Source organism: Salvelinus fontinalis, chromosome 30 (assembly GCF_029448725.1).
Source record: "Salvelinus fontinalis isolate EN_2023a chromosome 30, ASM2944872v1, whole genome shotgun sequence".
NCBI classification, from domain to species: domain Eukaryota; kingdom Metazoa; phylum Chordata; class Actinopteri; order Salmoniformes; family Salmonidae; genus Salvelinus; species Salvelinus fontinalis.
This window is the reverse complement of record NC_074694.1, coordinates 26,716,592-26,737,397: the sequence shown is the minus strand read 5'-3', so window position 1 is coordinate 26,737,397 and position 20,806 is coordinate 26,716,592. Positions and strand designations below refer to the sequence as shown.

The 20,806-nt window shown below is 48.4% G+C and overlaps 1 protein-coding gene across 3 annotated transcripts in view; it reads right to left on the bottom strand.

The window, feature by feature from the left end:
- Positions 1 to 1,412: 1,412 nt before the first annotated feature.
- LOC129828887 (fatty acid synthase-like) overlaps positions 1,413 to 20,806 on the bottom strand; it is a 31,456-nt gene continuing 12,062 nt past the window's right edge. For 2 of the 3 annotated variants that reach the window (XM_055890165.1, XM_055890166.1), the window contains exons 4-43: positions 20,549 to 20,722; positions 20,223 to 20,423; positions 19,921 to 20,043; positions 18,328 to 18,443; positions 18,004 to 18,138; positions 17,326 to 17,812; positions 16,956 to 17,143; positions 16,412 to 16,601; positions 15,947 to 16,041; positions 15,659 to 15,793; positions 15,266 to 15,469; positions 14,801 to 14,916; positions 14,356 to 14,531; positions 13,855 to 14,046; positions 13,602 to 13,682; positions 12,890 to 13,075; positions 12,541 to 12,720; positions 12,228 to 12,431; positions 11,595 to 11,911; positions 11,107 to 11,508; positions 10,731 to 10,895; positions 10,508 to 10,623; positions 10,148 to 10,302; positions 9,618 to 9,821; positions 9,305 to 9,455; positions 8,611 to 8,789; positions 8,376 to 8,495; positions 8,131 to 8,253; positions 7,800 to 8,023; positions 7,264 to 7,468; positions 6,968 to 7,119; positions 6,664 to 6,755; positions 6,087 to 6,481; positions 5,397 to 5,585; positions 4,795 to 5,022; positions 4,612 to 4,670; positions 4,359 to 4,511; positions 4,007 to 4,105; positions 3,632 to 3,883; positions 1,413 to 3,558 (exon numbers count right to left, since the gene is read on the bottom strand). In XM_055890165.1, the coding sequence (XP_055746140.1) occupies positions 3,421 to 3,558; positions 3,632 to 3,883; positions 4,007 to 4,105; positions 4,359 to 4,511; positions 4,612 to 4,670; positions 4,795 to 5,022; positions 5,397 to 5,585; positions 6,087 to 6,481; positions 6,664 to 6,755; positions 6,968 to 7,119; positions 7,264 to 7,468; positions 7,800 to 8,023; positions 8,131 to 8,253; positions 8,376 to 8,495; positions 8,611 to 8,789; positions 9,305 to 9,455; positions 9,618 to 9,821; positions 10,148 to 10,302; positions 10,508 to 10,623; positions 10,731 to 10,895; positions 11,107 to 11,508; positions 11,595 to 11,911; positions 12,228 to 12,431; positions 12,541 to 12,720; positions 12,890 to 13,075; positions 13,602 to 13,682; positions 13,855 to 14,046; positions 14,356 to 14,531; positions 14,801 to 14,916; positions 15,266 to 15,469; positions 15,659 to 15,793; positions 15,947 to 16,041; positions 16,412 to 16,601; positions 16,956 to 17,143; positions 17,326 to 17,812; positions 18,004 to 18,138; positions 18,328 to 18,443; positions 19,921 to 20,043; positions 20,223 to 20,423; positions 20,549 to 20,722 (7,301 nt within the window). In that variant the 3' untranslated portion in view covers positions 1,413 to 3,420. The remainder of the gene's footprint in view (positions 3,559 to 3,631; positions 3,884 to 4,006; positions 4,106 to 4,358; positions 4,512 to 4,611; positions 4,671 to 4,794; positions 5,023 to 5,396; positions 5,586 to 6,086; positions 6,482 to 6,663; positions 6,756 to 6,967; positions 7,120 to 7,263; positions 7,469 to 7,799; positions 8,024 to 8,130; positions 8,254 to 8,375; positions 8,496 to 8,610; positions 8,790 to 9,304; positions 9,456 to 9,617; positions 9,822 to 10,147; positions 10,303 to 10,507; positions 10,624 to 10,730; positions 10,896 to 11,106; positions 11,509 to 11,594; positions 11,912 to 12,227; positions 12,432 to 12,540; positions 12,721 to 12,889; positions 13,076 to 13,601; positions 13,683 to 13,854; positions 14,047 to 14,355; positions 14,532 to 14,800; positions 14,917 to 15,265; positions 15,470 to 15,658; positions 15,794 to 15,946; positions 16,042 to 16,411; positions 16,602 to 16,955; positions 17,144 to 17,325; positions 17,813 to 18,003; positions 18,139 to 18,327; positions 18,444 to 19,920; positions 20,044 to 20,222; positions 20,424 to 20,548; positions 20,723 to 20,806) is intronic. The other variant, XM_055890167.1, reaches the window with a different exon arrangement.

Sequence of the window (20,806 nt, the reverse complement as noted above, 5' to 3'; positions counted from 1 at the left end):
TAGTGAGAGAGATGGAGTCTAGATATAGTGTGTTACAGTAGATTGGGACTAAAAAGACATGGATCTGTGACTGATCCTCTGTGAGATGAGCTCTGAAGCGGTCGTCTCATAATCATTCAGTATAACATCATTACCTTGTCCTAGGCCACCATGCATCCACCCACCCAACACAGATAGCATCATAAAACCAATATATATCATTCATCATCGTTGAGGAAGACCAATCCTAATGTGCAGGTCTGTTGTAAACTCGTCCTTACTTCAACTCTGTGGCCGTGGATAGAATAATTACTGTGCTCCTCTGCAAGACTTTTCTTCTGAAGCTCTGAAATGATCGATTTTTGTCTTATTCTGTCGCCTACGAGGACCAGGTCTGGACCAGGTACCGAAATGAGGGATTATTAATGCACACACTTCATGTTAAATTCCACCTGTCGCAGGATAGGACAGTTCATTGACTTTAGATTATGAACACCAACAGAGGCCAGTGAGGGCATATGCAGAATTCTCTCTCACTCTGCATCGTAACAGTCTTTATACATCCAAGGCTGTGGTCATTATCTGAGGAACAACATGCTGCTCCACTATGAGTGTCCCAGTCGTAGGTGAGTGTCCCTGTCTTAGGGGTGCGTCCCAAATTGCACCATATTCCCTACAAAGTGCACTACATTTGACCAGGCCCTGGTCAAAAGTAGTGCAGTATGTCTGAGCGCTAGATAGCCCTGAGTGTACAAAACATTAAGAACACCTACTCTTCCCATGAAGACATTCAGACTGACCAGGTGAATCCAGGTGAAAGCTTTGATGTCATTTGTTAAATCTTCTTCAATCAGTCTAGATGAAGGGGAATGTGTACCACTCAGAGGATGAAAGTGCATTTGAACAGGGTATGGTAGCCAACTTGACACACCAAGGGGGAGGGGGGTGCAACTCGCTATTAGAAAGGTGATCCTAATGTTTGTATAATAATAATAGCCATTTGTATCCAAAACAACTAACAGTCGTGTGCATACATCTTATCACTCTCACTCACAGCATCTGTACTGAACCTCCAAGGAACACACACGCTGCCGAAGCATCCATACTAACTTCAAAGGCAGAGAAAGACCTATGACCTACTTAATTTAGTGTGACAGATGGTCCTTATAGTTGGCTGCTGTGTGACTTTCTACTGGTACCTTCTATATGACACAAACACATTACCATTTGGAGATACAGCATGTCTAATTGCATAAGGAATGTAGGGTCAGTTATATACAGGGATTAACATGAAGGTGTGAAAGGCCAGGAGTATTTTACGATTGCCTGAAGATGGTCAGTTGAATAAGCTATGGAGACCACTTGCAGAGAACTTTCAGGACCTGTTGTAGTTGCCTCAATAAGTTTACATAGAAACCAGACAGACACTGAGGCAGGATGTTAGTGATAGCTCTTTATTTGGACTAATACAATAAATACTGGGAAAAACAAACTAGAAAAGGAACACATTGTCAATTCCCTCCTTTTAACTGCAGCCAATCACCATGCTCAAATTAAAGCCACCTGACTCTTCATAGACCTGATTAGAAGTCTCAGAGGTCAGGTCAGTCTGTTGCATTCTGCGATTGGACCCCTGATCTTGAAGGACCTTCAGGGGTCAGCAAAGGTCACGGGAGTCAAAAACAGCTAAAGGTAGATAGTTGCCTCGTAACCACAGTTCTAGGATCAGATTATCCTGCTCACAGTCCAAACATGAACCATTAGGTGGACAGTAAAATATATGTTCCTGGACCAGTGGTTAGAGGTAAATTCTACCTACTCCTCAACAAGGCCGTTCTTCAGGTCAATGATTCCACACCCAACGGCACCTAAATTCTGACATGACATCATCTAACAAAATGGAAGCTTGGACAAACTACTACTTTTTCAGTGAGACAGTGAATCGGATCGTATTCAGTGGGCACTAAATGGGAGAAAATGTTTCGGAACACGAAGATACGAGCTGAATTTATCCAATAAAGAACCCTCATTTTAGTTTGCAAAGCCTTTTACTCCATTGTGCCCTCCTGAACACCATAGATTTCACATAACAGTATTTGGGTGGTGCCATAGCAATGAAACATCATTTGTCTATATCCTTTCAAACAAGTGCCAAAGCGTTTTGAAGCATTGCATGTGGACAGCAGTAATATTCAAAACATTAGTCTTATGTAACAATATTTCAGGAATGTTAGAACGTTTTGAAGGAACATTGAAGGAAATTAAAAACAAGGTTAATTGTATGATTAGTAATCCATTGTAGCCAGTTACATAGAACAGCATACATTTTTAAAACAGCAGCAATTTAAATGACTTTTTTGTCAAGGAAGCCAAGATCATAGAAATGTGACCTGTAGATATCCAATCAGTCCTCTTAAAAGGTGTACTCACACAGGAAAGGCAACACACCCAGATCTGAACCTAGAAGAATACTGTTGTTTTCAAAAAGTATTTCAGTTCTTAAATGGAAAGACAGATACAGGGAGTCTTATTTCCAGTAAACAGCTGAATAGTTAAAAAGTTATTAACTTTATCAAAGATGGTGTCAGTCAGATACTTTTAGCCATTTTCCTGCGTGTTGCTACAGTAACCCCTTTAGTTCTCATGTTGGGAAGTCGAATGCATTTCTCTGTGTGAACCTACCTTAAGATCAGTGTAACAATACTACAGTCACTGCAAACAACATTGAAATCAACAAAAATAGGGATCATAACTTATGACCAATGCTGGTAAACAAACCCTTTTATACAAAACAACCCCAAACAAAGACAACCATGTAACAATGGTTTCCTCCTAAGCCAATGTCACTTGGTAACAGGTACAGAGCTTGAACAGGTGTTAGACAGGTGAGACAGGAGGCTATGTACACGTGGAATAGTCTGCATCATTAGGGCACTGCTAGGGTTTGGCATAAGATAAAACATGCACGCATGTGCATAGGTAGAGGGTCCGAGTCCACACACACACACACACACACACACACACACACACACCTTTATTACCAAGTTCACGAAACACCCTTTAACAGACTGGTGGGTTGAACAGTATCATAACAACAGCTAGGTAGGTTATCTTGGGCTAGGCTACAGTCAGTGGGCAACACAGCCAGGCTCACATGCTAGGCTAGCTATAGGGTTGAGCCAGCACATTTACAGTTGTAGCAGGATTGATTACCAGTACAGAGTTGAGCATCTAACTTTATTCTACCATTCCAAACATGATAAAGACACAAGAATTAAAAAAATTACAAATAAAAGAGAGCGAGGACCTTATTGGTAGAGCACAAACATACAGCACGTTGTTTGTTCCCATGGGAACATACCCTGTGGCAGCGAGCTAAGAGCTTTGGGATAGAAGAAGTTGGTGCTATTGGGGGAGAGGGCTGGGAAGGGCGGGACTGGTCTAACCCTCCCGGGCACTGACGCGTGGCTCGGCCAATGAGCTATGGATGATGCTACTAATAGACTCCACCCCCTCTCCTTCTAGGAAGCTGCGGTGGTCTCCCTCGATGACGTGGACCGACACCTTACCATCGCACACCTGAAGAGGAACAAAGCCTGTTATTATAGCAGTGTGTGCATGCGCGTGTTCATGCGTGTTGGTGTATACCCACCTCACTCAGTTTGTAGTCAGCTCCCAGGTTGTCTCCGTAGTCGCTGCTGGCCTTGGCGCGGAGCAGGGTGACGTTGCCGTGGTATTTGGTTGCCGGGACGTAACCGTCGGCAGCCTTGAGTTTGTAGTAGAAGGTGGCGGCAGCGAACCGCAGGGAGTCTTTACTGACGTTCTTATGGCTGGAGGTGATGAGGTCCACCGCCATGTTGACACGGGCCTTCAGATCAGACAGAGGGAGGAGGGTCTCCAACAACTAGACAGAGAGCGAGCGAGCGAGGAGAGGTAAAAGAGGCAGAACAAGAAATGTGAGAATTATACATTGAACCAGACTCAAGTATAATGTTAGTTAAATATTTGCGGTTGTAAAGTGTTGTACCTTGTTGTACTCGATGCCAGTGAACTGCTGGATGAAAGCACACAGCGCTTCAGTCTCTGCCTCAGACTCTTTACCAGGGGTCAGCTTGGATTTGTAGCTCTGAAAGGCAAATAGAACACAAACATCAGGTTAACGCTACACATGACCCTACGGTTAGTTCTGAGTTGACTGACTCTTTTCAAGTAGAGTTCACTGTGAAGGAACTGAGTACGAGGATGTGTGTATGTGTCAGAGTACATGTGCATTCCTGCGTAACCTCTCATCTGTGTGTGTGTGTGTGTGTCAGTATGTGCAGACACATGCGTATCACCGGTGTGTGTGTGAGTATCAATATGCTTGCATAAGGTCTCACCTGTGTGTAAGCGGCGACGTAGGAGTGTGATCCGTCGAAGAGGAAGAGGTAGTCTACGGTTCTACCCTGGGCCTGCAGCTGAGAACACATCTCAAACGCCACGCAGGCCCCAAAGGAGTAGCCGGCAATCCGGTACGGACCCTCCGATTGCACCTACACAAATAAAACATAAGCACAGATCGTTATTTATAAAATCACTGTAATTATCTATCATGTATGTAAATACAAATGAAGTTGTTAGTATCTTTTTTACCTGACGTATACACTCCACATAGTATGTAGCCAGAGACTGTATACTGTCCAAAGGAGCAGCTAGAGAGATGGGGGGGATAGTTTCAGTCATTAAGATCAAGTTTACAACTTTAGAGAGAGTGTGGGACTGTATCAGTATGATTGCGAGAGAGAGAGCGGAGGGAGTTTGTTCCTGTGTGTGTACCTTTAGTGCACTGCAGGCCGTAGCAGGGCACACTGAGCTTGGCGGTGAGTGTGTGGAAGGCAGCGATGGAGCCCTCTATAGGGTGGACCAGAAACAGCGGGCGCTCAGCACTCTGCACCTCATTGAGACGTGAGACCGTGGGACCGTCTGGGTTGACCAGCATCAAACTGAGGTCCGACTCCAACAGAGAACGCACACCTCCCTTCTTCACTGGAGACTGACAGGACTCTGGAGAGAGGGAAAGAAAGCGCGAGAGAGAGGGAAAGAAAGCGCGAGAGCGAGGGAAAGAAAGCGCGAGAGCGAGGGAAAGGAGAGCGCGAGAGCGAGGGAAAGGAGAGCGAGGGAAAGGAGAGCGAGGGAAAGGAGAGCGAGGGAAAGGAGAGCGAGGGAAAGGAGAGCGAGGGAAAGGAGAGCGAGGGAAAGGAGAGCGAGGGAAAGGAGAGCGAGGGAAAGGAGAGCGAGGGAAAGGAGAGCGAGGGAAAGGAGAGCGAGGGAAAGGAGAGGGAAAGGAGAGAGAAAGAGTACACGTAAGTCCATAACACACATACGCTTCCTAACTATACAAAGTCATTATTGCGTACAGTGTTTGTGTATACACACACCTGCTGTTCCCGCTGGTTGGCTGGACAGCTCTCGGAGCTTGTTGATGGTGAGCTGTCGGATCTCCCTCATTGCCATGACGATGTCATAATCGCGCTCCAGTGTCTGACGCACCTCCACCCCCATCAGAGAGTCCAGACCCAGATCAGCCAATGAGGCGTCAGCATTTAGGCTGCTGACATCACGCACACCTGAAAAGGTTAGAAGGGACAGGGAAGAGCGAGAGGGAGAAAAAACCAGCGAGTCACACATGGAATGAAAACACCCAAACCAGCTTCAAATCTATTGATATAAACTGTGATGGGGTAACTTCAGGAAGAATCTAGAGCGGGTTACATGGTGATGGAGGTGTATGGGTGATGAGGGACATCTCTCTCTTCCTCTAGTCTTATCCAGTATGTGAGCCACAGCCTCCACTAGGGGGATATACTACAAAGCAGGATCTATCAGTTAGCCAGCTACCTTGGATAAACAACCAGAAAAAACGACATATTTTCTGGTTCGTTAACAAAGCTAAACTGACATACAAATGTGTTTTTGTTGTTCAGTCAATTAGATCATGCTCATTTTAAGCTAATCAAGGTTAGCTGGCGTACTCCTTGATCCTGCTTTCTAGTACACCCCTCAGGTCTCTGTCTGGGGTTTGTTATAGGGTTAGTTGTATGGAGGTGTATGGGTGATGAGGGGTCTACCTAGTATATGAGCGACAGCCTCCACCAAGTCTCTCTGTCCTGTTCCTTCGCTCTTCACCACGCTCCTCTCTGCCAGCACGAAGCTCGACATCACCGGACGCCGCTCGCACAGGAAGCGGTCCAGCACCTCCAGACAGGAAGTGATGCGCTGCGGGAGAGTCCCACCCACCACCACGTCGTTGCCGCCCATGGTCTCCAGGACAACGCCCACGTCGCCGATGGCGCCCCACTGGACGGCCAATCCGGGCAGGCCGTCGTGGCGTCGCTGCTCGCACACGCGCTCCATGGCGGAATTGGCGTAACCGTAGTTACTCTGGCCGGCGTTGCCGCGGCCGCAGCTCACAGAGGAGAAGGCTACAAAGTAGCTGAGGTCTGGACACAGCTTTCTGGTCACCCTGAGAAAGAGGAAGGAAAACCTTTGATTACCTCAGACTGCTTTTGGATTTTCTGTTCCTCCAAAACATTGGATATTGACAGATCCTTATAATGGAAAGACTGGTAAATCTCAGCAGAACTACATAATCACCAGGAGGAGTGATCTCTAAGCTAACTGCTACACCTGTGTGTATCGTCTTACCTGTCCAGGTGGAGGGTTCCGTTGTATTTGGGTTTGTTGACATCCAGGAACAGCTGAGGAGTCAGATTTTCCAGCATGCCATCCTTCAACACCTGGTACACATACAGACAGGAGAAAAAGACAGGTGAGAGACGCAGGTGAGAAAGAGAAAGCGAGAGAGAGGTGGGAGACGCAGGAGAGAGAGAGAGAGAGGTGGGAGACGCAGGAGAGAGAGAGAGAGAGAGAGAGGTGAGAGACGCAGGTGAGAAAGAGAGGTGAAAATAAAAAGCAACAGTGTACAGGTGGGGGGGGGGGGGGGCATTACCATGGCGAGGTGGAAGACTCCTCCCACAGGCCCCAGCCTGCAGGCCTCGTTGATGAGTCGCTCCGCCCCCTCCTGGGTGCTGACATCACTGGTGGACACCAGCACCTGCACACCCATCCCCTGCCACTCACGCACGCGCTTCGCCTGGTAACCTAGCAACGTGAACCAACATTAACAAAAGTGACTGGACTGTCACAAACAACAAGTCTGCAGCTAATGTAACACCACAATGGCTTTGCTGGTGTGCTACAATACAGCACATGTAAAAGTCAAAGTTCTGAGTTCTTGTCTCTTACCGTTGCGGATGCCCGATCTGGAGGTGAGCACCAGTTTGCGGGCGCCTCGCTCCGTCAGCCAATGAGCGAGTTCCAAGCCGAAGCCGCCCAGTCCCCCGGTGATGATATAAGAGTGGGAAGCAGGGCAGAAGGTACGGCAGATGGCGGGGAGGGAGAGGGGCGAGCCCACCGCCTGAGTACCACCACCCTTCTCCTCTGAACGCACCTAGAGATACACATTTACATTTTAGTGATTTAGCAGACAATTAGAGGTTAAGTGCCTTGCCTAGATTTTTCAACCAGCAAGCTTTCAGTTACTTGCCCAACGCTCTTAACCGCTAGGCTATCTGCCACCACGTCAGACAAAAACACACACCGAGTGAATTGTAATAAACTGTCATGTATCAAGAGTATAATAAGTGGCAATAACAGTGTTATAATAAATGATGAACCGGTCTAAAAGAGAGAGTTGAGGAGATAGTAAAAGCTGTGTTTTGTGAGGGAGAAAAAGAAAGCGTGAATGAATATGGAAGAGGGGGAGTTGTTGAGTAAGTGACCTGTAGCAGGACTTTGCCGATGTGTTTTCCCTGGGCCATGTATCTGAAAGCCTCCTCCACCTGGTCTCTCTCAAACACCGTAGTCCTCAGTGGCTTGACTACACCTCCCACAATGCCCCCCTTCAGCAGCTGGGACACCTCCTCCCACTCCCTGTTCCCCTCCTCAAACAGGGCGTCCAATAGGATCCCATGGAACGCCACATTCTTCAGGAAGACAGCCATACCTAAGGGTAACAGGGACTCATGTCAGACATTAGAACAGCTGCAGTGGCACAGTGAGTCGGACACAAAATGGCTGCCATGGAGAGCAGTTGCAGTGCTGTGTACTGACCCAGAGGGGAGTTGTTGGACAGGTCGTATTTGCCGATCTCCAGGAAGCGTCCGTGTCGAGCCAGACAGCGAAGACTGGCCTGTAGCTTCTCCTCAGCCAGGGAGTTCAACACCATATCCACTCCTACAGACAGGGTACATAAGAACATGTGAGTTAGTGTGAGAGGTGTATCATGCTGTATAGTTGTTTCGTGTGTTTGAGTGAGGCAAGTTTGGATAGGAGCTGATATTTAAAGTGTGTCTGACCTTTTCCCTGTGTGTGTAGCAGGACGTGCTGTTCGAAGGTGGCGTCTCTAGAGTTGGCAAAGGACTCAGAGGTGAGCTGGGGGAAACGCTCCTGTAGGTAGGCACGCTTCTCTGCTGAACCTGAGACAAAGAACACAAAAGACGGGTTACAGAGAAACATCTACGGCTAAATGCACTGACAATTCTGACATTAACAGGCTGAGTGTGTGTGTGCCTACAGGTCTCTGGTACTCACCAACAGTAGTGAAGACCCTACAGCGCTGGCTGAGTGCAATGGCGATGGCAGCCTGGCCGACGCCCCCTGACCCTGAGTGGATGAGAACACTCTCCCCTGGGCGGAGCCTGCCTCGGACCACCAGGGAATAGTAGGCTGTGGCGTAGACCACCGGTACCGACGCTGCCTGCTCCAGGGTCCTAGAGAGAGGGATGGAGAGAGTGAGAGAGAACATAAGTTACTTACAACAATAACTAAGTCATAAAGCTAGACGTCAACAAAGGGGAATACTACAAACCAGGATCTAACTTACAGAAATATCTTTACTTTCCCCCCCCGAAGTATACACTTGAAATGGGCATGGTCTAATCGACAACAACCAAACACACATAAATAAGTTTAGCTTTAATAGTTATTTCTGGTTGTTTGTAAAAGTTAGCCGACAAACTCATTAATCCTGGTTTGTAGTACGCTCCTCAGTGGACATACCCCTCAGTCTGTTAGTCAAGATCCCAAAACAGTGTCTCCCTACGAGGTCGTTTGTGGCTCTGCGCCTGTATTCACAAAATATAGGAATGCTGATCTAGGATCAGTTCCCCCCTTTTATTCATTATTATTTTGAAAGGCAAAACTGATCGTAGATAAGCACTTTTACTCAAATGCACTACATAATGTAGGGAATAGGGTGTGATTTGGGGTAGTCGTATTGTTTTACCAGCCATCTGGGATGTCCCAGAGGAAGCGTGTGTCAGCGTCAACGCAGGTGGCCAGGCCTTTAGCAGGCAGCAGCCCCATCACACGCCGACCACTGGGGTCACGACCAGAGAACTCCATACCCAACATGCACTGCTGTAGGGCCAGGTCACCTACAGAGGGAAATCAGATGTGTGTGTAAAAGAGAGAGAGTGCATGAGTGTTCATTACTGGTATAGCTACAGAGGCAGTTTCCTAGAGGACATATCTGTATGCATGTGTGTGCGTCTCTGTGTGTGTGTCTCTGTGTCTGTGTGTGTCTCTGTGTTCTTTACCTGGGATGGCATCCGGTGGCAGTTTTCCGGTGGCCAGCATGATGTCTCTGAAGTTGAGGGAGCTGTAGTAGACGCGACACAGCTGCACATGGGGGCTGCTCGCCACAAAATGGCGGAGGGGCGAGGCGATCCAACGCAGCGAGGAGAGGTCACCCCGGGTCAACACGTTAACGTAAGCCTGCTCTGTCAACTCCTCACTCAGATCTGAGGAGAGAGCGAGAAAGGAGAGAGAGAGAGAGAGGTATTAAGCGTTGCAGCATGATCAACAGAAGATTAGGAATCCATTATTGTCCAAGATGAACGTTTTAAAATCAGCATATTCTTGAGCCTGGGGCTAGTCTGTGACTATCAGCTATTTTAGTGTTTATCATTAGGGAAGCACTTTCTTTTCACTGCAATTTTATCATCAAGCTCCTATGCAATGACTGAATGTGTGAAAGTTCTCTCAAGATTTCTCATTGGGTGTAACTTTTGAGATATTGCTAGAGCAAGAACAAGAGAGAGGGAAGATGGTGGTGTGGTTGTCCTACCCTGAGAGATGAGCTGGTGTCTGAACACTCCCCAGTGTCCATCCCTGAACACGTTCATACACAGGTCTCCCTCCAGCACAGACCGCATGGAATTATGGGCAGGCTGCAGGGTGGGCGCCGCAGAAGACTCACACAGGTTGGATACAAATGCACACCTGGAGAGAGAGAATAGAGATGAGGAGAGAGAAGTACAGCATTAGTCTGATTCACAGCCTATCCGAGAGCAAGATGGAGCGATTACCTTACTAATATATACACTACTGTGCTTTTAAAACTGCTAATACCAATCCTTTCAGGTCAAGTGTCAAGGGGAAGAGGACGGGCCATGTTTTTTTTTTTCAGACCAGGCTTTAGTCTCACCGTATGCGGCTGCCCCCGGGCTCCTGGCGTAGACAGTTGACCATGCCCACCACCCCAGAGTGGCCCTGGGTAGCAGTCAGCCAGACCGGAGAGTCTGAGGGCTCAGCCAAAGTCGCCTGGGGGGGGGGGGGGGGGGGAGGGGGGGGGGGGGAGAGTTATAAGGGCTTATAAGCACTCATTAAGGAGTTATTAACACAGACAGACATACAGACGTTTCCCTCACCTTGAGTGTGTCCACCCACTGGTAGTCCATGCTGTTCACAGGCAGGAAGATGGGCAGTTTGCTGGGTAACCGACGGCGACACAAGAATAAGGCAGAGCCATAAAAGGACTTCCTGACAGCCACCAAGTTGAGAGACGCATCAGAGAAGGCTTTCTCCCACTCAGTCTAGAGAAGAGAACAATGACAGGATTAGACATCATAGGTAATAAAATGTTGTCACAAATGAGACTATATGTATGGCCAGTTTATGTATCCTCACTCACTAAACACTGACTGAAGCTAATAGTGTAATGTGTGGCCCTGCTTTAATATCTGAAGGGAAGCTGGGGGCTAAGGATTCATCTGGGTATCAGTTTTCCACTGCAGTGTAATTGACCTGGGAGAGCAGTCTCTGCTGGTTGTTCTGGCTGTCCTTGTAGGTGAGAAATGCCACCATCTCCCCCAGCGTCTCTCCCTTCAGCAGGGTGTGGAGCATCACAAAGCCCCCCTCCTTGGCCCCTGAGGCCAGGTTCCCCACCACTACCTCAGCCCCAGCTCCCAGGGGACCCCAGGCGTGGTTACACACCACCAGGTCGGCTCCACCGACTGCACCCCCGGGCACAGGGCCCTGCTGGGGGTCCCACTGGGCTGAGGTGACCCCCATGGCATCCAGGGTGGTCTGGTGGGGGGTCAGGAGGTCGAGGGTAGTGGCAGTGGCGACGTAGTCGAGGCGGAGCATGGGCTGGATGTTAAGGAGGGGCACGGCACGGGAGAAGAGATGGCCGTCGTTGGAGAGGGCCTAAGGTGGGGCGAGACAGAGCAGGGGTTAGAGAGGAGGGCGAGAGAGCGCTCATGACCACTGATGTATCACATCTTTGTTCTCACCTCCAGGACTTTGATCTTCCCGGGGGTAGTGTTCTCCAGGGCTGTGTCCAGGCAGTGTCTGAGGGCTGGACCATCCAGTAGGCCATGTAGCAGGGGGTCCTGGAGGAGACAACCCCTCTCCTTCTCAACAGTCTGCTCCAGCTCTGACCGCAGGTTACCGTTCAGCTCTAGACCACAAAGCAGGGACAGCAGCCGCAGCAAGCCAGGCTCAGCGGGCTCAGGGCTGGGGACAGCAGGGCTAGACACCCCCCCTAGACCAGGGATGGAGAGCTTAACGCCCTGAGGAGCCAGCTTCTTCTGCAGCTTGTGGATCAGACCTGGAGAGATGCATGAACCAAGGGTCAGACAGAGGGTAATCAATTTAGTACTATGGCCTTTTAGACTAACAAAATGTGAAGTAAGATCTGCCTTTCTTTGACATTAGATTTGCAACTTTTCTGTTTTCATTGTCCTTACATGTCGTGACACCGTCATTCCTTTGAATTTTTTTGTATGTGTTGTAGAAAGAGAGAATACAAAGAGATTGCTACCTATTATTAAAAAATGTTAACTGATTTTAAACATTGAATCTGAAAGCAAAATGACTTCCCACTGTCTGGATGATAAAGGTAGCCAACAAACATGAACTCTAACCTTTGCAGTTCTTGAGCTGGTCTCCCAGCTTCTCATTGGCTGACAGGCATTCTGTCTCTAGGTAGGGCACAAACAAAAACTCCTCCAGGGTGGGCGGGCTCTGTTGCTGTTGGCGACGCGGTGCCACCGTGGCGTGGAGACCACAGATCTGCACTCCTCCCGCAACAATGTTGTCAAGGCAACGGTTGACATGGACGACCACGGCTAGGTAATGGAGAAAAGGTAGAAAAACAGTTTAAAAAATTAAACCGCATGCTTAAGTGAGTCAAGTGTGTGTTTGTGGTGGGCCTGTGTACATGTTTTATTTCAATACCTTTCTCACCCTCTCCGTATTCAGTGACCCTCTCCTGGTGGACGGTGGGGTCGACACACACAGAGCGGATCCGCGTTGGCAGACGAAGGCTGCGTCCTGATAGGCCAACCACGATCATCTGCAGCATGGTGTCCAGGAAGGTCACCCAGTTACCAGTCCACTGCAGCTTCCCACTGTCACCTACAGCCAGAGACAAGGATAGAGCAGGGTCAGAGGGAAACCAGTCAACCAATAACTGAGGAAAATAACTTATTGTACAATCTACAACTAGCCACCTTAGCCTCTTAATACTGGGTAGCAACTATTTCATAAAGAGGTTCACAATGGTTTAACTTTTTCTCACACACACCTGCATTGTTGGACTCCAGGATGCCCTGGAAAGTCTTGCCGTAGTCGTAACCGCGGAGACGGAGCTCCTTGTAGATGTCATGGGCTGTCAGGCGCAGTTTGGGGTCACCATCATCCCCGGTGACAGGCTTACCAATCTCAGAGTGGAATGAGTCCAGAGCAGCGTCCTCCAGAATGCTCACCTTGCCTGCACAGACAGAGAGAAGTATGGGATAGGTGACTGACTGAGGAGGACCAAGGAGAAAGCATGTAGAGTTTATAGTAATACAGACTATGTCATAGACCTTGAATGGTTGTATATACTAGTTGCTATTTAAGCATTAAGGCCAGAGGGGGTGTGGTATATGACCAATATACCACGGCTAAGGGCTGTTCTGATGCGCAAAGCAACGCGGAGTGCCTGGACACAGCCCTTAGCCGTGGTATATTGGCAATATACCACAAACGCCCGAGGTGGCTTATTGCTATTATAAACCGGTTACCAACGTAATTAGAGCAGTAAAAAATAAAATAATAATTGTCATACCCATGGTACAGTCTGATATACCACAGCCAATCAGCATTCAGGGCTCTAACCACCCAGTTTATAATATGTAACAGATTGAATGAGTCTATACACACTAGCTATTACCATGTAACAGAGCACATAGAAACCATCCTTTACATATCAAACATTTATCTCGGATGCTTATAGGAGTATACAATATGCGTACCACTGACAGCCAGGTTGCCATTCTCAGAGACCTCAAATCGACTGGTGGCGGGCATGAGACGCACCTCCAACTGGACTGAACCTGACAGCGAGGGGAAGGAGTAAAAGAGAAAAGGGAGCGAGACAAAGCACATTGAAGAAAGGTCATAAATTAACCACAGTAAAAGATTGACAACCCAAATAGACACCCTTGATGTGACAGACAACCAAGGATCAAACTCTTCCCCTCCCTTCACCGTTCGTCCCTCCCTCACCGGTCTTGGGTAAGATGGTGGCCCTGTGGATGGTGACGTCCTCGAAGGTGACAGGGGTGGTTTCCATGACAACGCCGAGGCTCCTCATCAGGGTCCTCCAGGCCAGTACCAGATAACCCGTCGCCGGGTACAGGACACGCCCGTCGATGCAGTGGCCAATCATATAGTAGTCTGGAGACTCTGGGTTCATGTCTGGGGGGAGAGATCAACTATGTTATTGTCTGTGTGGGTGTGTGTATTCTGTGTCTATAATGTATCAGTGTGCCAAGAGTATGCAAAGCTGTCACCAAGGCAAAGTGTGGCTACATTGAAGAATCTCAAATGTAAAAGATATTTTGATTTGTTTAACACTTTTTGGTTACTACATGATTCCATATGCGTTATGTCATAGTTTTTATGTCTTCACTATTATTCTACAATGTAGAAAATAGTAAAAAATAAAGAAAAACCCTTGAAATGAGTAGGTGTCCAAACTTTTGGCTGGTACTGTATGTCTCTCACCAATGTTATAGATGGTAGCTGAGGTGGACCCTCCAGAACCAGCAGGGAAGTCCTCAGCCTTGGGTACATCCCAGGTCTGGGTGTGGTCCCACTGCACCAGGGGGGAGATCAGAGGGGTGCCCACAGGCACCGGGTACTCCACACATGGGTACAGCTGCTTATTGTCCACGTTGATCCTGGACACAAAGGAGAGATGCTTGGTATTGAGACATCTGACCCAAATATAGCTTTTTGACATGCATGTTTTAGCTTGTACTAAGGGCTAACAGAGAGCATAAGAGTAAAAGAATGGCAAAGTAAGGTGTGAAGGCCATCTTGCAGTATTGGGAAAATAATATGCACAACACCAGTTAAAGCTGTGTGTTTAAGCTAAAGTAGGTTGAGAATAGAATCAGTTGCATAATGATGACATCAGAGGCGTGGTGTGTCAGCAGCAGGTACTGACCCGTTCATGTAGACCTTGCCAATGTGAGAGAGGAAGAACTCCAAGTTGTTGGCATGGCCTCTCCTCATCAGGGGCAGGATGGAACACGTGGGCTTCAGGCTGCGCTTCAGGATCGCCTGCAGGGGGAGACAGAGCAAGGTTACACACAGTAATGATGACAAGTATGCTGCATTTTTGTCAGAGGTTGGTGTGTGTGTGTGTGTTTCTAAGAGGAGAAAATTGTCACATTGTGGCACTGTGTGTTTGTGTATTCGCAGCAGTAGTGTGTGTGTGTGTTTCTTGCAGCTCCCGAGTGGCGCAGCGTTCTCTTAAATAAGAATTTGTTCTTAACTGACTTGCCTAGTAAAATAAAGGTAAAAACAATTCTATAGCCTGTGTGAACAGTGTGTGGTGCGGTCTTGAACCCCACAGTCTTATCAGGCCATCCTATGTTTGTGTGTGTTTCTACATTCTGTGTATACTAACCTGCAGCAGTGCATGTGGTGCTATCTCTACCACCACAGCGTTATCAGGCACCAGGCTCAGGCCCTCCTGGAAGAGGACAGGGCTGACCAGGTTATTACAATGGTAATCTGCTGAGGAGTACAGAGCCAGCGGGCTGTCCCAGTCCTTCTGGGGGATAGATGTACTGATCCACCTGGCAGACCTCTGCTTAGGCTCCTTGATCACCTACAAAGAGAGTGGAGATGGAGATTCAGTATATTTGGCAGATGACTTGAAATTCAAATTCCCAGGCAGGTGGAAAGCAGTCTGTTTTTTCAATTCATGCATTTAGTTTCAATTCCCTATCTGAATTGAAAAGTTTTTAAAAAGTGTTAGGTTTTGGACTGAGCCACACAGTCATAAACGTCATCTTACCCTCTTGAGAGCGGCCAGCAGGGCGGGAGCGATGGAGGCCATGTAGTAAGAATGGAAGGCTACACCAGCACTACGAACCTCCTTGGCAAACACACCACTCTCCTTCAGCTCTAATACAAACCTACTCACTGCCTCCTGCATACAGAAAACAAGTGCACCGTGTCAGGCTTTTACAGGACAAAATGTAGCTTACAGACAGAATTGGTCTCAATAATATAAAAAAAGGGTATTTAAAAATAGCGCATAATGCTATTGATAGATGCAAGGATTTGAACCAAAATGTGTTACCGCAGGGCCAGAGATGGTGACGGTGTCTTCAGCATTGTGACAGGCTGGAACCACACCCTGAGGACACTGAGCCTTACACTCTGCCCATGTCAGCCCTGAGACAGAGGAGGGTGGGGAGACAGAGGGAGAGAGAAAAAAAGTGAATCAGCGAGCACAACACAAATGAATCCAAATCAAAGTTTATTGGTGGATACACAGATGTTATCTCAGGTGCAGCAAAATGCTTGAGTTTCTAGCTCCAACAGTGCAGTAATACCTAGCAATAAAAATGAAGTTATAAATACAAAAAGTTATATAGGCTGAGCCATGACTAGAATACAGTATATACATATAAAGTGTAAACATGATTAAAGCAACCAGTGTTCAATGGCTGTATGTACATAGGGTAACAGTCTAAGGTGCATGGTAGATTACCGGGTGGTAGCTGGCAATTCAAAACAAACACCCTCTCTTTTTGGTCCTTACCGACTGCAGCCATGCCCCCGGGGGGCAGGTTAGCCTCCTTGATGGACCTCCCTCTCCAGTAGGCTGCCAGGATAGCCTCACTGTGACTGAGGGATCCGTCTGCGTAGCCACAGGCCAGCTCTCCCACACTGTGGCCCACAATGCCGTCCGGCTGCAGACCCAGCTTCTGGAGCAGGTCAATCTGGGCGATCTGAGAGGAGGACAGACAGACAGCGGTTACTTTTATGAGCATACTAAAATAATATAAATATTATATGCCTTTTAGCAGATTTTATCCCAAGTGACTGACAGTCATGCATGCAAACATTTTTACACATGCTCTACCAACTGAGCCATACAGGACCATCTTAAATGGTTATCTTCATGATTGCTTTTGATATGGCAGAGGCATTGTGTGCTTTTTGTCTGTGCAAATAACAGACAATACAGTCATATTGCCAAAGCCTTTTTGGTTTCAGCCCCCCCCCCCAATGTTAGTTAAAATGGTGTTCCACCCTCTAAAAATTGTGATTTGCCCTTAGTTAAGATGGCTGCTCTGCTGTACCTGTATGGCGGCAAGGCCTACGAAGGCTTGGACGGTGTCCTCGAAGGTGTTCTCGTCTGCCTCCATGAGCAGACTGGACACACACATCCCCGTGTCCTTCAATGCTATGTCCGAACGCAAGATGGACTCGCGGAACTCTGGCAGCTGCATCAGACTGCGGCCCATCCCACCCCACTGGGTGCCCATACCTGAGAGATACACAAGTGTTAACACACACACCTTTCTCCTAAACCCCTGCTTTCATCATTCGAGGTAGAAGTTACCCTTAACCACAGATCCTGGATCTCATTAACCGGCCCCCAATCCTAACACTAACCATTAGGCTGAGGCTTGAAGAAACTCGTCTCCTGACCCCTGTCCTCTCTCTTACCTGAGCAAATGTACCACAACGGTCTGGGCGTGGCCTCAGTCTTCTGGACCTCTGTGACATCCTCCTTGGAGCCAATCAGAGTGTAGCCCCTGTAGGGCATCCCTGCCGTGGGTACCCCGGACACCTCGTTCAGCAGACACAGGAAGTTGTCGTCGCCCGAGTGTTCCTTCCCCTTGCTGAGGAGGGCGGAGACAGCCTCCTCTGTGCGGCCGCAGGCCTGGAGGAGCCTGGGTACTTGAGAGGACACAGAGGGGGTCTTGGGGGGCACTTTAAAGCTTTTTGGTGTGTTGAAACCAGGGGGGCGGAGGATCACGTGAACGTTAGAGCCGCCAAATCCGAAGGAGTTGATGCCAACAATACCGCCGCGGACTGGTATGGGCTCGTTGACGACGCGGAGGCGGCCGTCACTAAGGGCAGGGATGTCGGTGTTGGGGCTGTTGTAGTGGATGTTGGGAGCCCACACACCTCGCTCCAGAGACAACACAACCTGGGAGAGAGAGAGAGAGAGAGAGAGAGAGAGAGAGAGAGAGAGAGAGAGAGACAGGGAGAAAAATATGGAGGGAGAGGAGCGAGACGGATGGAAAAGTGTGTTAGTGCTGGGCTTGCCTGCACATATTGGGACTTTAGAACACTTTTTTGTCCTGTACAGAGGTTAGCCCAGACCATTCCAGTTCTTACCTTGGCCAGCGCAGCCAGGCCAGAGGCAGGCTCTGGATGGCCCATGTTGGACTTGGTGGAGCCAATGAGCAGTGGGTCACGCTTTGAATGACAGAACACACTGACAATGCCATTCACTTCCTGCGGGTCGCCGACCTGGGAGAAAAGACAGAAGTCACCAGGGGAAAACATACTGAGGGAACCAGATGTATCAGGGGGAGGAATGTGACAAAACACCTTCCACAGAACATTACATTACTGGGTGTGGTGGTGATATGATCCAACAACAATGAATCAAGTGTTGTGTGTGTATATAGATAGATAGGAGTGTGTGTGTGTGTTCACCTTGGTCCCGGTGCCGTGGGCCTCAATGTACTCCACCTGGTCAGGTGTGATGTTGACCTCCTGGTAGAGAGAACGTACCAGCCGCTGCTGCATCTCACCCGAGGGGAACGTCACACCTGGGAAGAACACACCAATCAATACATCACTTAATTTAAACAATTATTTTGTAGCCATTCAGAGGACTTTTAGGTAATTTGGTATAACAAATGTCACCGACGTGCAGTACCACGAGTGGCTAAGAGCGGTGAAGGGTAAGGTTGCCCCTGGACGCTGATCTCGAGTCAGTTTAGCATTTACCACACTAATGGTAAAGGCTAGGGGTGATGGAGGGAAAGCTGATCCTAGACCTGTACCTTGGGAAACGTCACCCCGGAGTGGCTAAGAGCTATGTCACTGTTTACAGGGCCATTAGCTCATGGTGCCCTTGTACCCTAATCATCCAAGAGTCATCCACTTCAAATTGACTGGTAAATACTGCAGGCTGGTATGCTGTGACTGGATCACCAGTCTGGGAGTGTGTTTATTGTTGCGTGTGACAGAAAGACAGACAAACTGGGCAGAGCAGAGGGAGGGGGCATGGGAGTGAAGTGTGGTATTGAACATCCTAAAATGTTGAGCGTGTGTGTGTTCCAGTGTTACACTCCAGAGAATGTGTCTCCTCTTCAGCCAGGTCGTATATAAACACATGCCTGCAGTGCTAAGTGTGTGAGGAGTGATTGGGGGAAAGGTTAGTGTGTGTGTGTGTGTGTGTGTGTGTGTGTGTCGATTACACCACATTAATAGGTCTATATTTCAAAAAGAGTTGGAGCTGGCACTGCTCGGGTATTAGCTAGATTACACCACAAAACACAGATTACAGGGGAGCTACACTGGGGCGTCAGGAAAACACTAGGTTTTTAGCTGCCACACTGGACGTGGAACTTTTTGCCAGAGTGAGCAAAGCCACTAATTTATCAAGTGTTCTCGGGCGTGTGTCACGCGTCAAATTCTTGAAAATAGAACCAGAGTGTAATTTTATGCTGAGTAACACAAGCCTCTCATGGAGCCATGCTGCATATGCCCAGGGTTCGTTTAAATTAATAGGAGTGTCTCATGTTAGATAAAAGTTACACATCTAGTGTAGCGGGCCTGTTATATTGAATAGAGACTTCAAAAGTGGTGTTATTTCTCCAAGAGGTACGTCATAGTGGGTCAGTGAGGCCTCACAACCTATTGGGCAATAGGCCAAAAGACATTATGGGAAATGCAACTGAATTGTTTCTCCACAAAAATAAAGTTTCTACTGAGCTACTGCTTGGCATTTACAGTACACTTACGTAAGCCAGGCCACACGTTGGTGAGAGAAATATAGTGGAAACCGTACGTAACCTTCCAGAGGGTTATGCAGAAATATGACCATGTTGCTTACAGTCATCAAATCCTTATAGATCTGGGGAAAGTTAAGGGGTAGGGGCTGGAGATGTATATCAGACCAGGAAACAATCCTAGGTTTGTGAGGTCTGCCTCAGTGCCTTCGGGATAGGGGCTATGCCTAGAGATCCATTCCAGACAGGGCAGGTACCCTCCGTGTGTTATAATGGGGTGTAGGCTCACCCTGCTCCTTGTATCCGTCAGTGTTGTTACCAGCGTTGAGTATCGTGGCATAAACCCTCTTAGCCATGGAACGTCTTGTCAACAGTACCGCCACCGCAGCCTCTGAACGGCAGTACCCGTTCCCTAGGGGAACACAGAGAGGAGCGCACCAGGAAGTAACGTTAATGTGCTTTCAGGGTCGGACCAGGAAATAGTGCTGCTGTATGTGGGTGTGCTTTCAGCATGAGAAGCATTTTATCTTCAACATTTAGTTCTGTACATTGTGATTTTCTGAACACGATCCAGGTCTCTCCCTCTCTTACCCGAGGAGTCAAAGGACTTGCAGGTTCCTTCCGGACTGAGCATGCCCAGCTTCATGAACTGCACAGAGGTGTTTGGCTTGAGCAGCAGGTTGACCCCGCCCACCAGGGCGGCGTCACAGTGGCCGTGGCGAATGGCGTTGAAGGCATTCTCCAGAGCGAGTAGGCTGGAGGAGCAGGCGGTGTCGATGGCTGTGCTGGGGCCTAGAGGGACAGGGAGAGGAGACCAAAACACAGGAGACTGTAGAGTTAGGGATAGATTAAGACAATTGATACCATGTGACAAAACTGCTTGAGAGAACCCACTGCCGTGTTAGATGAGATCGTACCGTTGAAGTCAAAGAAATAGGAGAGTCGGTTGGCGAACATGGCACGCTGGCAGCCCGTCATGCTGTATCCTAGCAACTCCTCAGGGTCTCTGCTGAAAGCCTCGCCCGCCTCCGAGCCGCTCACCCCGATGTAGACGCCTGTCCTGCTGCCACGCAGCTCCGTCGGATTCAGACCTGTACACACACACACATTACACCAATGAATCTCACCCACAGGTCTATAAAAAGTTAAAACATTAACTTTGTGACATGTGGGTA